The 17109-nt window shown below is 37.6% G+C and overlaps 1 protein-coding gene across 5 annotated transcripts in view; it reads right to left on the reverse strand.

The window, feature by feature from the left end:
- The window catches only part of C11H8orf48 (chromosome 11 C8orf48 homolog), a 29905-nt gene that overhangs the window by 7939 nt on the left and 4857 nt on the right, over positions 1–17109 (reverse strand). Inside the window, exons 4-8 of one of the 5 annotated variants that reach the window (XM_068957081.1) lie at positions 13843–13899; positions 9757–9989; positions 6287–6439; positions 4348–4438; positions 1168–2165 (exon numbers count right to left, since the gene is read on the reverse strand). In XM_068957081.1, coding sequence (XP_068813182.1) covers positions 2125–2165; positions 4348–4438; positions 6287–6439; positions 9757–9989; positions 13843–13899 — 575 coding nt within the window. In that variant the 3' untranslated portion in view covers positions 1168–2124. Of the gene's footprint in view, positions 1–1167; positions 2166–4071; positions 4439–6286; positions 6440–9756; positions 9990–13842; positions 13900–17109 lie in introns of those variants that run through there. The other 4 variants (XM_068957080.1, XM_068957079.1, XM_009685412.2 and 1 more) reach the window with 4 other exon arrangements.

A 17109-nucleotide genomic window follows, 5' to 3' on the forward strand; every position in this document is an offset into this window, starting at 1 on the left:
ACATTTTCAGAAAGTAGTAGCCTGATCCTGAAAGCCTTTAGCTGAAGAACTCTTCATGTCTTCATGCAACAGTTTTGTGCAGAAGCATGCAGGATCAAGCCCTAAATTTGCTAGAAGATTGTAAGTCGATGCTTCTCTTGCATAAGGTTCAGTGCTGAGAGGTGCCAGTGGCATTCCAGCTGTAAGTGGATTAAGGACATTCGTCATGACACAGAACGGGACCTAAGTTATCAAGGAAAGAGCAAGCCTAACACACCTTTTTAACTAGGCTTGTGATTATTTTTAACCAACCATACAATGGTGTGTTTCTATTTTCATAGCCTGTATTATTATGTTATAGAAAAATGACAGTTCTATTGTGAGTAGCATATATATGTAATATTTTCTAACAAAGTGTTGGCTGCAATATTAATGTAAGTAAGTGTTTTAAAAAGTAAAAAACATGTAAATTTACAAACAAAACCCTGCTCAAGTATATAGCTTGCTTGCAATTACTATTAGTGCTGTATGTATTTTTAAACAAGCTATAATACTGTGATGATGGTGTAAACTTACTTCTGTAGGCGAAAAAATGTTCTATTTAAAAATGTCAAGAAAATGAAGGATCTAAATGTTCTTAAAGTGCTATGAACTAAAAATAAGAATTTTCACAGAATATTCTAAAGGACTCTGTGATATGCTACAGATATATTTTACAACATATTTATGAATCATACACACTATATGAGAACAACCAGTACTATTTTATTACAAAATAAATAAATAAGCAATGAATATCCTTGCCCAGAAGCTGGATAACGGTTTTTTAAGTTCCTCTGATCAATTCTGTAGGCAATTTGAAAGATAAAAGACCTGCTGCCTTACTGACAGGAGGAATACACTCCCCGCTCATTTCCCAGCCTGCCCCCACATAGATCATGTTGCTGTCTGTTCAGGCAAAGATCTCCAGAATCACAGTTGTGCTGGAAAAAGGAACAGTTTGCTAGCTGAATAAAAACAAAGCAAATGTAGTATTCATAAGATTAATATATGTATTCACAACATTTAAATTTTTTTTTTTTTTTTTTAAACACAGTGGCACTTCTGTTGCATGCAGTAACAATTTGCACATAGTATAGAGTCTAGGTTAGTTTTTATTGAGTGGAGACAATAAAAAGTCATCTTTGAAAATCATACTGAATAGTAATAAAGTTATAACTTGAAGAATGCAAGTATATTTCAAAATGCTTTAAAAAATACATAGCTAGAAGCATTCCAGTATTGTCGATACCTCCATATATAATTCAGAATAATTGCACTGAAATCAACAGTTCAGATTTGCACTGAAGAATCTGGGCACTGTGTCAGATAACAGTTTCACAGGGGGGCACCATCCCTTCTTCCAGCAGGGAAACTTTGTCCTCAGTGCCACCAGTCCAAAGCTTTTGTCAAGATCCTAGGATGAACAAGTGGGTTCTGCTCCACCACCTGGAAGCAGATCAAATTGGCTGTGGTGCAAGTTAAGTGTAATAACGCATCGTTCTCATTCAAACACATGCTAGTAACCTATTCCCTGAACAAGATGGAAGTGTATCCTAGGGAAGAAAGAAACGCAAATTCCAGTGTCACAGTAGATGGTTAGAAACAAGACTAAGGCGTGATCGAATCTGGGAGCCAGGTAAACTTCTTCCATAGAGAAGGTCAGGGCAAATGAAAGCGGAAATTATACTGCCGCAGTGCCCAGGAAACTGGTTTTCACGCTAATTTGAGGAATATAATTTTCTCCAAAGGGTCAGTAATAAAATACAACATCACAAAACCTGTTATCAGTATACACATAATTTAAGCAATGTATATATGAAAAACCCTTCTGCATTTGTGCAGAGCTCAGAGCAATAAACTCTAGTACATCACAAATCATTCAGAAGATTAAACAGTGACTATGTGTAGCATGAAAGCTAGAAAGCAAAAGCTCCAAAGTACTTTTAACAACAGGTGGATTAATTTGGTTCAGTACTACAGCTGCTTACCATACGAATCACCCTTGATCCACCTTGCTCCTTTTATCCCCAGCAAGCACAAACAAGGGAGCAGATTAATAAATATTTCTTGATCATAGTTTTACAGTGCTTCTTTGGATCAAGACTAAAATCTACCACCGGGGAAGACAGAGGAGGGGGAAGCTCCTGTGAGAAGAAAAAGGGAGAGACATGATCTACATTTTTTTTCCTATGGCCTCCAAGTCCAAAGTTTTCGGATCACTAGTCTCAAACACTGCAGGATTATGAAATACATTATTTAGAGATTGAGATCATTTATTCTGTCGTACATCCCTAATGGCTGCTACAAGAAAACAGAAAACAAACACTCAGATCTCAGAGTCACTCCTGACAAAAAAAATGAAAAAAGGAACTGCATTAAGTGGCAGAAATAGGCACGTAACAGACATGGGCAAAATATGCTTTGGTTTTTCAAAGGACCTTTCTGAATTGCCTTTTTAAGCACTGTGCATACAAACAAGAATTGTACAGCCTTTGTGCCATACAAGTATGAATAATATTTTACAGACAAGCAAATATTGTCAGATGCCTAACAACTCACAGTTCAATGTACTTCCATAAATATTGGATAAAAGAGTAAGACAGAAATATTTCAGTATTTCTAGAGCAGATCAAGGTATTGAAAGCAAAATATCAAAACATATTCTTTCTGGTATAAAAATAATCAATCTGTATTTAGAGTCCTGGAAATCAAATTTTCCTAAGGGCTGAAAGATGCGTTCACAGGAAACAAAAACAAAATTACATTTTCAAAGAGTTGAAGTCCTGATCACCGTTTTGATATGTGACAGAGCCCTTATGAGACCTCATATGGAATAATAGGTGTCCTTTGCCCAGTGTTAAGCAGATTGCTAGACTTCAAAAGAGTCTGCAGAAATGAGGAGTCTAGTCCAAAGACACATAAGGAACAGAGATGGAGTATCTAAAAAGAAAAGGCTTATAACATTGGAAGGCAGGAGATTTAAGGGTTTTAAACATTTCTAAGGATTACAGATTAATGGGAAGAACTAAGCAGCAGTTTATGAGTTATATAGCAGTTTATGAGTTATATAGGGTAGCTATGTAACCTGCAGTCATCATTTAGAACTTAAAGTCAAGCTTAGGGGAATCTTTTGGGGGGACTACTAAAACCATCAGCTTACAAGAAAATGGAATACACTGCCTATGAAGGAATAAAGCCAACCATCTTTGAAGAATTTAGGACTGCATTATGCTTCCATTTGGGGCTCAGTCTACCCAGGATCACCTCCCAGTAACTTTATGACTCGTGTACGTCCTAGGGCCACAATACCACTGCAAGAGCAATGCAATGAATTATTCCTATCAACGATAACCAGAACGGTGGGCTGCATCTGTGACCACAGACAGCATATACCCTAGACACTGTTTTGAGGTTATAATGAAGATGATTTCAGTTTTGTCTCACCTACTGAGATCCCAGCAGAAAGTTGTTTTACCTGGATGAGTACTGGGTACTAAACTTTCACCTGGATATATTCTTTGAAAGATAGTGACTTCCCCATCTTGGAAAGCACAGAAAGTTATAACAAATTCCAAAGCATATTCAAAACAACTGTCAAAAACATTATTTTACATTTTATTCCAATCTTAATCTATGTTTTTTTCTCCTCCTAGACACCTATTCTAGACAAGTTCTATGGCTAATTTATTATCATTTCTTGTCCTGTTGGCATCCTCAGTGTTACTGATTAATTTCTGTTATAGTCTCATTATTTCAGTTCTATAAATACCACATGTCATTTTACTCCTTTCTATGGTTACTTTGCAATCTTCTTTTGCTCCTCCACCTGGGGCTCTCACTTTCAATTTAACAGGAGGCAGCAGGTAAAGATTAAGCTGAAATCCAGTAATTATACCTCCCTGCCCCAAAAAATGAAATCATTTATTTTTCTTATGGATGAAAGCAGCTGTGAGCTGCTCTGAAATCCTGCAAGTGACCTGAAAAAAAAAAAAAAAACAACCCCAAACCCAATACCTACTGCTTGTCAGATTAATAATAAAAAATGCTGGCTTCTATAATTTGAAAAATGTATTTAGCTGGATTATACTGTATTGCAGCATTTGCATTTGGGAAGAACAGACAGCTCAATCATAACCCAAACTCAAGCATGCTGGGCATATCTGGTTCCACCCGCAGGAATATTAAACCACCACCCAATTCATCACTGACAAAACAGGTTGCATCCACCGTAGTTGGCATTCAGTACATGGCTGCCTGCAGAAGACTTTCCCAGTTCTTTATGTCCTTGAGTTATGTTTACCAGTTTCAGGTCTTACATTTTCTGACCTTTCTCTTTCAGCCTCTGCCATAAGTTCCTGGGATCCTCTGAAAGTTTGGGAAAGCTTCTGAGCATTTCTCCTATAAGTGTAAGCACATTCTGAAATAAAAACAAATCAAAGAATATTATTTGATTTTGGATTCCTGCCATTTGTCACGTGCTATCGTGAGTCCTATATTGGCAGCTATACCCAGTCCTTATAGAGCAACTAGTAGGCAGAACTCATCAGCACAATTTTGCAGCCTTTTTAAAACATGGTCTTTAAAAACTTTATCGAAGAGTGTGGACAGTGATCTGCCCCCTAAGGCAGGCATGCAAAAAGCTATGCTGGTCACTAGAGACCACGTGTCACTACCGCTTTCTGTGGATGGCTGCCAAGATAGATGACAGAGAACCCAATAACACTGTGTAGCTCGTACACTGCACTGGCTGCTGCCCTTGGCCTTCTCCCCTAGGGAGAGAAGAGAAAGAAGGCTGGCCTTTTTAGAAAAGCTGGAAGAAAAATAACAGAAGAAAAATGAAGGCTGACTTGAGATTGAAGTTCTCAAATCTCAGGTATGGAGTGCATGCAAATTTTAACAGAGCATGGCATGAACACACCAGTGGAAAAAAATTAAGAGAGCGGCATTATTAGGAGGAAAAAAAAAAAAAGTATGCTGTGCAGCCCATGAATTCCCACCCTGCTCACAAACACAGAAACGAAGGTCTCAGTGTTTCAGGGACTTCCTATCTATTGCTCAGGAACAACTTGCTTCTGATCCGACTGCCTTTCAAAATGTAGAAGATCATCCTAAGGAAGAGCCATAGAAGAGCCAGGAACTTCCATGAGTCTCAGCTTACATTACCCACAATCTATTTCAAAGGGATTTCCTAACAAGAAAGCATGAATTTCTGTGACAGTAGGCCAATCAGTTCTTCCAAGTGGAAATCTCACTGTATCTGCAGAGGATGCTACAGACTAACCACTTCCCGAGTGTACTATACCCAGAAATAGAGAACCTTATGTGGCAGTGACCTACAGGAATAAAGCATTTCTGAAGAACAGATGGCCAGAGAGTACTTGCTTGCAAAACCACTTTTTCTCCTCCTCTACAAGTCCTCAGGTGCTTTTCATTAGGCCTGACTTTCCTCTTTCCTATTCAGTTGGAAAGTAACAAATCACATTGCAAAATTTTAAACAGATTTAGAAAGAAAAAAAAGCTTACACCACTAGGAAAAAAAAAGTCCACGTGCATAAGCATGTGCAAAATTAAAAGCTCTAAAACTGATATTGCTGCCATTGCCAGTAGGGCCTTAGGAAGCCACAAGGTAAATATACATGTCTCAGAGTGACAGAAAAATTTTGGTATCCAAACTGTAACAATTCATAACAAGCTGTCATCTTGACCTCAATGCAACTGTTTTAAAAATGATCAGGTTTTCTTCCAGAAGTCAGTTTTCCCTTTGATCACATTCAGGTGATCATATCACATCATAGTCATGGTTAAGAAAGAGCCTTAGGAATAGTCTCTGATAGTGGTGTTCTGCTTTAGCCTCCACAGTACGTTGCAGTCTCCTATTCCGAGTCTTCTAACCCAAAAGACGAGCAAGGAAGACTAATATAGACGTAGTTATCTATTATGATATCATTTTGTTATTTACCCTTTTCTCTTGCACAGCCCATCAGAAAACAGACTGTGGAGAATTAATCAAGAGGTACCCAAAACAATTCCAGGACATCATGGGAAAGATTTTCAGCTTATATAAATCAGGTCAGATGACTTGATCAGCATGCTAGTCCCAGCTACTGTATTAAAGATACAGAGCCAAATTCTACTTTGACTTCTACTGTATTCAGGTCATTCACTGCATTGCCATAAATCAAGAGGAAGTCTGGCTTATAGATTCTTTAATTGCAGTACGTATATAAAATGCACCACAGCATTTGTTTTAATAACATTTACTTACTTTGGAGTAAATCTGTTCTTCCAATTTTTCCAGAAGTAAAGCTCTTTCCACTAGAGTCTTCTTTTGTCTGAGAAAGGTAATCCTGGCTAGCTCTGCCTTTTTCTTCGTACAGTCAGGGCATAGTGAAGATTTGTGCACTACAGCTTCTGTCACCTGAAAGATGAGAAATTGATGCAATGAGTAATGTCTGTCCTAGCAAGATGGCTGCACCATTAAGAATAATCAATAAAAATACAGATATAGAAAGTACCTAAAGACAAAGATTTGCTCTTGTAAGAAACTGTAAATTACTTCATAATCTTTGTCATAGTATCAACTTGATGAGTCTGCCTGAATGTATTCACACTAAAACACGTTTGCTTTTCCCCATGTGCTACCCCTTCTAGCACTGATAACTTAAGACTATCTATTTGTCTTTCAGAATCAGAGCACTGATCTGTAATTACCAGTTTTTCTTGTAGTAGGCAAACTCTCCTGATGCTTGAGGCTCTGTGTGCACATGACTGATTCCTTCCAGAGTAACCATAATGGCCAAAAAAATGAAGTGACATGATAGCCAATCAACACATCTGTGACCAGCCAAAGCCAAGAGTGAAGACAGTTATACTGGCAAAAATTTATTTTGCTTAGTCTAACTCATTTGACCTTGGGTGGACACTCAGCACAAGTTACAATTCTGCTGATATAAATCTGTACATGCTTTGCTAGTGCTAAAATGCATTTAGAGCACCACCCACCATGAGTTATCTTGCTTAACAAGTAACCGACCAGCCAAGAAGCCACAGTAGGTACATGATAACCAGTCTTCCCCCAGAGCAAATACATTAACTTGTGAAGGATGGATTAGGTTAACATATTTTACTCCATGATCATCACAACTCAGTATCAGGAATTGTTCATCAGTAACAATTCATAAACAACTGCCTGTCTGTAACTAGGCTGTTCTAGTACTCCTATGTGGGAACCACGCTGACAGCGTACATAAGGCCTTAAGTACCAGCCACGGGGGTTATGACTACCTGTATGCCTTTTAAGAAGAAAATAAACTCTGAGGCAATGAGTTCAAATATCTAGATGCAGTTCTGAATTGGATCAGAAAAAAAAAAACCCACAAGCAGTTTTCTCTGTAAGAAACGCAGTACTACTTACTAATTCCCATGTTAGTTTACCTACCATGAAACCCTGAACATATTTAATGGCTTTACACAAATCTCAGTAATGGTGTATTCACGAAAGATCAATTATTTTTATCTAATCTAATATACACAGGATACATGTTGTTTCACAGATGTAATAAGTTATTACAAGAGCAGTGGAACCAATCATGTTTGACTTCCTAGAATTATGTCTCAATCCCCTCTGTCTCCTTTTTCTTTGATCTCTTCTCCTGCGCGTAAAAGTGTTCTACACTGAGATGATGACGGAGGAAAACGGACAGAGAGGTCAAACAAAACCTTTTTTTTTTTTTAGAAAATGTATTTTTAAGAAGTGTCAGAGAAAGAAAAAGTAAAAATTCTACAAAATTTGGGGAGCAGAGGGTTAGATAATGTTAACAGAACAAAAGAAGCAGGTTGCTGAAATTTCAAAACAGTTAGTGAACAAGAAGCCTGAAAAAATCTCTATCCCAGAATCGACTTTAAAAGTATTATTCCCTGCTCACCTGACACAGCCTTAGCACAGGAATATGTTAACAACCACTTTTACTATGCTATACGGCAAAAAATTAAAAGGGGTGTATGTGAGAGAGATAAAAGTAAAATAAATTACTGTAATTACTATTCAAAGCTCATTTTCTGTTTTTATCAGAAATACTTCCCCAAATGCAGATATTCTGTACCAATTTCAAACAAAGTATAGACATTTGCCAAGACCCAAATTTATGGGTAAAGGCATCTGTAGGTGATCACTGCATTCACATTCATTTACAAGTACAAAGCAAGAGTGTAAGCATCACTGGAGGGAGGAAAAAGAAAAGAAAAAAAACGCAGTTTTGAGATTACTGACAGATGCAGAGCTGAAGCGAAGAGGTTTGTCAGTTTGTCAGGAAAAAAAATTGGGCTGGTGAAAAACAAAAGCTCTTCCAATTGTGTAAAGATGACAAAAATACACCTTAATAAATGAACAGATGTAACCAAGATTCTATTGGACATGCTCTAGACACTAGGTAAGTGGTAAAAATTAAAGGGCAGAAAGCGGGGGGGGAGGGGACAGTGAAGGTTTGTGCTTCTTGAATACTTTTAATAAGAATATTTCTCAAGATGTCTTTTTTCCTTGAAGAAGAGAGGTAAAGGGAATGGCAAGTGTTTTCAAAATAATCTTAGTGTATAAGGTACTTTCCTATTCAAAGCAGCACTCCAATCAGTCTCTAGAAATGTCGGCTACTCAGAAAATTTCAAGACCCAGACTACAAGTATGGCGGATTCTTGCACTGAAAGGCAAGAAAGCGACACACAGCATGACATTTGATCTCTATCAATCAAGAAACCCACTGAGTAAAGATTAGCTCAGCATATATCGTATGTTAATACACACTTCTGTGTTTTAAAGCCTCCCTCACATCTTTTTCCTGTTCTGCATTGCTCACCCGACCTTGATCAGAAGGTTCTAAAAAAAGCCCTCCCCTTCTCCCAAATAAACCATTTATACACCCAGACTCAAAACGTCAGTATTCCAGTCACACAAAACCTCTTCTGTACTACAGTGCCACTCGACCAGCACGACAAAACCACAGAGGTATGATGGCACTGTCTGCCATGCCAAGGCCTGATTCCACACTCAACTCCAAATCTGTGAGTGGACACCTCCCCCCACCTTCACCCCCAAAAGGGAAAGCGCTGTGCAGACCTGTAAGCAGCCCGCTTCCAAGTATCTGCATGGGTACTGGGGCATAAGCGCCTTAGTGAGGTGAATATAGAGAGGCAGATCAGAAAACGTGCCAGGATTTAGCTCGCATCCGGGTAACCTCTGGTAGAGATATATGACCAACATGAGAAGAGTCAGTGGCATTTTGAACACTGACCGCTAGAGACATTTTGCAAAGAGATATCCTCCTGTCACTCAGATGTTTCACCAAGATTCCACAACCACATAATACGCAAAATACTGCTGTAAATAAAAGCTGCAAATACAATCAGAAAGCAAGGACTTTTTTTCCACTTAATCTGGGGCTTATTGTGGATTCCAGTAACTGCCCATCTTGGCTTCTCTCAATCACATAAATCATTATCTTTTATCACTAGACAATATTTTAAAATGATTTGATTATTCACTAGCAACAGTTCTGCAAGAGTGTCTAATAAAAAGATGAGAGAGATAAATCTTGAAATAACAAGCAAAAGATCCCATCCAGAAGCTAGTGAGCATTGCATGCATAAGGTCTGCATGATTTGGTCCTTCTATTATGGCTTTAGTTTTTTTTCAGTAGTCTTCTCTGAAGTCTAGACAAGACTTACATTTTTTTCTTACAGTACCTGTTGCACTGTCACCCTGATATTTTCCAAGTGGATTCTATTCATTAGCTGAAGAGGAACAGTGCAGTTCAGGTCACTTGTCTCTGATTTCTTTGGTGTGAATCCATGCTGCAGCTTTCTTGGCTTGTCACCATTTGACTGCTTAGTGATCAGCTGGTGATGCATCTTGCTTATCCTAACGGTGCAAAAAGAGCAGAGAGCATCCAGGTCTCCATCTGGTACCTCAGTAACTTCTGTCAGGCATACACCAACAAAAAAAAGTATCAATTACCGTATCAGAGAAAGAAAAGAATTACTGGTCATCTATCTGTGTGACCTCTTATTACCTTGTTAATAAAGAACAAAACTGATGTCAACCCTGCAGGCTGATACACATAACAGAGGCACAGAATTTAAACAGGAATCTGGGTAATAACTGTAGGAACTCGCACAACAGACATCGCTATGAGTAGTCTCAAAAGGGGAGAAGGGATTAGAACCCTAAAGAAATAGACTACTTGATGATATCATCAGCACAAATACATTAGTAGAGCAAGGACAGTGCTTGAATACTCTGACGTTAAATAAACTGACTTTCAATGACTGCCTAATACAGATTTCGCTTCGTTCCTACCAGAACCTGCACCATGCTAAAAGAAAATGAATTAACACTTAAAGAGAGAATATTTATCTAGTAACTCTAAGCAGCATTTCACAGACCCCCCCCCCCCGCCAAATTAAGGTACGGCCTATTGAAGAAACTTCTGGAAAACATCTCAAATATATCATACAAACTATAGTTTGGTATTGCTCCACTTTGTGTTTTTTTTTTTTTGGTGGGAGGGAATGTTATCCTGTTAGAAAGCACTTTCCTCTGAGGCTTCAGTGATCATTTTATATCATTTTATAAATTCTTTATATAATCTTGTTTAAACAGTATTTTTCACTCTCCTTTTCTCTCTTTCCTTCCAGTGGCATAACTAAAACTGAGATTACACTTGGGATGGACAGATAAGGACAGATTTAGAACTTCATTCAATGCTTAGCAGGAGTTTTTCCACTGACTAAAAAAGAACCAATTAATATAGACTAGCTAACATAATATTTTTTTCTGCCCCCGATACAGTTTCTGTATTTCATGAGCAGCAGTGTATAATGATGCTGTGTGGGTACTAGACAGTCATAACAGACATCCACTGTTTTCAACTATTTAAACAGGGGAGAATACTTCTCTACCTTTCTTATACAACTTTCACTTTTATGCGACTACTAAACCCAACTGAACACTTACACGTGTGCAATTGAAGGAGAAATGAGAAAGAGTCAAAACGTTATAGAAGGCATTACTAGAAACCTCTTGAATGCCTTTGCATACAGTTAAGGCTAGTGCAGCATTCCCTTCTCAGGACTCCACTCTGCGAGCCAAAAAAAAAAAAGTAAATAAAAACCCCTAAAAAATTAAAAAGCCAAAAAAAGTCAGAGAATTGATAATGACTACACAGGTTAAGGATGGTGGGTTTGTTTAACTCAACATATTCAGAAACATCAAATAACGCTGCCTACTCAGCTGGACACTATGATTATACCACTTAAGCTTTCCCTATTATCTGTTTCACTTGTTTTTGGTGGATTCCCCTAATTTGGTTTTATTTTTTCCAGACAGTCACTGCTTGTATGACAACTACTGCATCAGCACTCCAGGCCTTTGGGATACCTTAGCATAACCATAAGATAAATTCTTAAAACATCGGAAGAAATAATGTAAAACTTTTCCTAAATACACAGGGATGAATTTAATCTCAAGTACCCAAGACATTGCTCTGGAATTTTATAGAGAAGCAGAACACCTCTTCAGAAGTGTCTAGATCCTTATGAAGAGTAAGGAAATCTGTATTTAAAACAAAGTGAAGTAGAAATCAGTGAACCTTGCTTTATGGATGACAAGGAAAAAGTGTGATTAACTGCCAGAGTTCAGAATCCATCATCGTAAAGCAATTTATTCTTCCTTAGAACTTAGTAGATCAAATTCACTAAAGATAAAGTCATGGTGATACTTCCTAGACAGATGAATAAGAATTAAAAATACAATATATATATATATATATTTTTTTTTTTTGGTGGAATCATGAACATTTGAGTAGGAAAAGATCACACAGTCATCAGCTCATTTCCCTTACAAGTGTACTGCACAATCCCTGTAACACATGGCAAATGACACGCCAGGATGGGGTTTGATTATTCTAAGAAAATATATGCTTGTTCATTTATGCTGCAGATCAAATGCATAAAAGGATTTTGAAGTACTATTGTAAAAAAAAAATTAGAACAAATCATTTACGTATACCGAGTACACAATTGGGCAAGTAAAATACATGGCGCCTGCCAAACATTTTGTGACAATTGCTTATCAGCCTAATTCGTTAGCTTCAGTTGCACGGTGGCACATTTTAATTTAGAAATAGTTTGTAACAGTGCATGGATTGCATGCTACCAGACACCCATCATTTGCTCATATGCACCTACAGACATTAGAGGCAATGCTAGCCAAGAGAACAGGGATTTTTAACCATGACTGCACAACCTATTTCAAAAAGGAGTTTCTAGTTTAATATGAATTCAAGTTTAACAGTAAATAAGCTGAGAAAGAACAAAAAAAAAAACCCCTCAAGATCTAGGACTACAGTTTTACCGAAATAAGAAAAAAAAGGTAAAGAAAGTCAGAAGAGTTAAATTTATTAAAAGTAGTCTTTTAATTGTACAACGACTGTTTACACTTTCAGATTTTCTCATCGGTGTACAAGATTCGCCTGTCATTCAGTCAAAAGGAAAGAGATGCATACCAGAGGATCTATGTATAAGCTTTGGTGTTTGCTTTTATTTCTTGCCTGTCTTTCAGACAAGAAATGCTCTCCTTTATCCTTTCCTTTCCACCTTTGGGCTAGACACGCTCGAATGCTAATCTCCGTTTGTGGTGGCAGACTTGAATGTCACTGCATGTCTGTCTGTAGAGAATCCCTGTCAGTGCCAATTATTGTTCCAGAAACATGCTTTCCTGATGCTTAGTTGCCCCAAAATCCTGCATTCCCACACCCTCTTTCTTGGGGAAGAGCAAGGTAGGAAGAGGTGACAAGAAAAGCAAAACCAGATACCAGAACAGACATCAGATCAGAACCACATATCATACATTAGGAAGACCACAAAGCACAGAGCATGTAGGAATTAAAGCACAACAAACTGGACCAACAAGTTACTCTGATTATAGAAGCACTTGATGCGCACCGATAGAGGTAAACTAATCTCTGTGTCTACATTCTAAACCCTCTTATGTGGCTTACAACTCAGTGATCTACATAGGTTTTCCTTTCTATATGCAACTATGTTTTTAAATATGACATGTTAAATCTATTTGAGTGAAAAACAAAAATAAAGAAAATTTATCATTTTCTTGGGTTTTCCTTTTACGTCTAACTTGAATTCAAAAGCAAAAATTGGCAGGCATTTTGTTATTGTTATGCTCTACTACTATCCTATTTTTAAAAAAGGAATTGTAAAATATGCAACGGAAAGATAATTTGAGAGGCAGTAATCACAACTTAAGTGATAACTACTTTTCAGAAAGATTTTAACTCTGCATCTCAAGATAAGATTTTCATAATTACCTAAATTGCTTTTGTACAACGGAGCACAACAGTTCAGATTAGGCAGACAAGCCTAACGGGCAAAAGCAAGGTCTGAAAGAGTTGCACAGATAACACAGAACTGAGATGAGCAGTCTGATAAATCAGGTTTTTACCATTAACTATAAAAATGAATTCAAAGGCAGAAAAGTTCCTCCAGCATGGTGCAGGACATCCTCAATTTCTACTAACGTTGGTGAGAAGTGACAACAGTAAGGACCTTGCACAGAATCCGTCTTTCAGAAGATACTCATTCTTTTCTAGAGAAAGAAATAAAATTCTTTCCCAGCTCTACAAAGACATTAACGAACTAGATGAACCTTCTTTACAGGCAGGAGTTTCAGTGTGGATGTTGCTAGTTGAAATTCCCCTTCCAGCCTCTATCTATGGATCAGAGATGTATCTGGCTAGATAAACCCACTCAGCTCACCAGATATGACTGAATCACAGTGGGTTTGTATGCAGTTGTGACGTGCTCTGACATTTCCTTGAAGCAAAAGAGATATAAGAATATTATTTTACTGTAGGACAGTAAAACTTTTGAACAGACTAGTAGGAAACAAATTAGAACAGAAGTCTGGAATCTCAGGGCCTAACTAGATCTGCAGGAATTCCACACCCTTTGCTTGCTACTAAGCAGTAAATTTTGGTGCTGAAAGGTCAGCAACAGGAAAGAGCGCCAGTACAGACTGCTGCTGGACTCCGACTTTATGATCTACTTACTGGGTAACTGCTCCCTTCTCCAAACAGGGCAGGATGCTTTTTCAATTCCTATAAACAAGAAAAGTTCCAATACAAAAAACGACCTTCTGAAGCAGATCTTTCAAACGCCTGTTTTCTTGGAATCAAAATATCAACTACAGCCAACACATAGCACTACCTGCATCTAGTGAGTGAGTTAACGTTTCTATGATTCCATACGCTACTACAGTATTTGCCATTTCTCAGTGGTAAGTAGCAGTTTTAACTCCAAATTGCCATGCTTTTATTGGGAGCTAAGTATTTACAACTACATATATATATATATATATATATATATATATATATATATATATATATATTAAAAAAATTGAGGTATCATTTAGTTCTACTATGCATTTGTTGCACGACCTTATAAAAGATTCAACCATGTCAAAGAGATTATATGAATTTTTTTTTTTTTATAGTTATTAAATGCTACAAGCTTCTTAGAAGAACTGTAGAATGCCTCAGGGCTATCACGTTTTACCTCTTAGCCTTCCAGCTCCTTAAACCTGGCTGTTAATGTGCTAAGTCAATAATTAAATGTTTGGGCATGTGGAAACTTGTTCATACAGCGAATACAAACTTGATCGACTCAGTAGACAGAAATACGCCGGACAAGCCAGGAAAAAGATCTGATACAGAAAAATAAAGCCTTATGCTTCCCTCAGTGCACACGTATTTATGCGCACATGCCAATTCCTTTTACCTTAAGAACAGAAACCATAGGTATTTTTTTACCTGCATACCACTAGCATAATAACAATGGTGGAAATGTTAATTTCGACTGACCATCTGTATTTCAGCCACAAGATTATCTGACCCAATTCAAACATTTCTGTACCTCTAAATACTGTAACAACTATAGTGCTCACACTTTTGTTAGCACTGGTAACACTGCAGAAAAAGGAATGAGCAAAAAGCTTAGTGTAGACATCTACATACACAGGCGAGAGCAAATTCCTGAATAAAGTACAGGCCAGGTACTTCTAAAAGTTCCACTTGAACTTTCAGAAACACCTAAGCTGAAGAACTGCTGTTTCCTGTAGTAAATTTTCAAGTTGACTAATGGTCTTTGGAAAAATTGTTGTGGAACAGTAGCCCTTTAGGAGATACGTTTGCCTAATAACAGCTAGTTGGTACAAAACTGGGGCGAGAGGCAGGGAAGATAGATAGGCAGACAATAACAATGACAAAACTTTCTCATTTTTCTTGAGACTTCTTTCAAGCTATAAATAAAGCTAAGAAAAATAAAAACAACATTTTCCAGGGCATTCCCATATGCAAATCAGAAGTTTATTTACATTTAATCCTATCAGCAGTAAGATATTAAAAAACCTCGTTGTATTACCTGAAGTAACATGTATGCTCAATGCATATACATTACCTTTTTTTAAACCGAAAACCTACATACACAGAAAAAACCACACACCCACTCCAAGTAGATAAAATAATAAGAGATTCCCATGACTTCTGAGTACTGAATTATTAAGTGAAAGGGAAGCAGACATTTATACATGTCATTATATGAAAGTTGCTGTGCCTATTTTGAGCATGTACTGATATTCTACTGCAAAAGATGTAGTACACAGCTAAGTGTATGATTGCTGCCGGTGGATTTGGGAATAACCAATCACATGACAGTATTTTTTACATGAAAGAATAAACATGAACCTTGTTTTCTGTTCTTCATATTGCTAGCAGTTGGAAGCACTGTAAAAATTAAACCGAAAAGTGCTTAGCTGCCCTGATAAGCGATAGGACAGGCAGGCAGACAGAAGAAATGGCATCATTTCATAACTCACCTCAAGCTAATGAGACAGAACAGGCTACTCAGACTCAGACTCAGTAATCAGACTGACTTCACTTACTCATAACAGTGCACAAAACAAAAGTAGGTTTCTTTGAGCAAAACTACAGAAATTTGAAGTTGTTGGGAAGACTGTATTCTCTTAGTCTTTAACTTTCCAGGGAAAACCCTGTATAGACGGTTAGCTTCCTTAAGGCTATACTGTTTATTAATCACGAAGTGAATCCAAACCTCTATCAGGCCCTCTTAAATTTCTCTGTGAATCAAAAGGTCACAAAATACTGATGTATTTTAGGAAAACTACTGTGGAGACTAGAGTCCCTAGTCTAGTCTAGGAACTAGACTCTCTGCTGTGGATCTACATAGTTGTCTTTTCACTTCTGACTACGCTGCCATCTTGGAAGTCCAGTAATAATAAGAAAAACGCTAAAGATTGAGTCAGGAGTGCCTACCATTGACTCACCGCTGTTGTGAGTAAGCTACACTTAAGAATAACTTTAAAATGATCTTATGTCTTGTTTTTGTATGACATATGGAAGGCTTGAGGATATTCGTACTCAAGTGCGGTGTCACAAAGTATCTGGGCAGGAGGCTCTATCTCTGATCGATGAATCGGTCTTAAAGGCGACCTACAAAACTTTTGAGAGTTTGTTCACTTTTCACATACATACAGACTGAGGAAGATTCACCTTCTGCTTCAATTATTTTTTGCTTAGCTACTGCTTTCTTGCTCTTCTTTTTAATTAAAAATAGTACCTCTGACCCACTTTATAGGAAAACTTGAGCAGGACTTGCATCCCACCATCTGCTCTTGCAGTTGCTTTCATAACAAGCGCATGCAAACAGCATCCTTCTTTCTTCCCTTCCCTTCTCCTCCTCCATCATTGTGTTGGTTAAAGCTGTTTCATTGTTCCTGTCCAAGTTGGTATCCTGCTGCCTCCCTTAGATGGGGAAAGGAACCAAAATATTGCTGATAGGAGTAATAGAATTGACCAATGGCAGGGGCAGCATTTTGCACAAAGTCTAAAATTACATTTATTTTGGAAGAAACAATCCCACCAAAGTCCTAGTACCTGTACAGCTGGTGAGAAAAAGCAGGAAATATTAAACACTGCAGTAAAAATTTTGAGTTTTTACAATTAAGTT

This window comes from Struthio camelus, chromosome 11 (assembly GCF_040807025.1).
Source record: "Struthio camelus isolate bStrCam1 chromosome 11, bStrCam1.hap1, whole genome shotgun sequence".
Taxonomy (NCBI): Eukaryota; Metazoa; Chordata; class Aves; order Struthioniformes; family Struthionidae; genus Struthio; species Struthio camelus.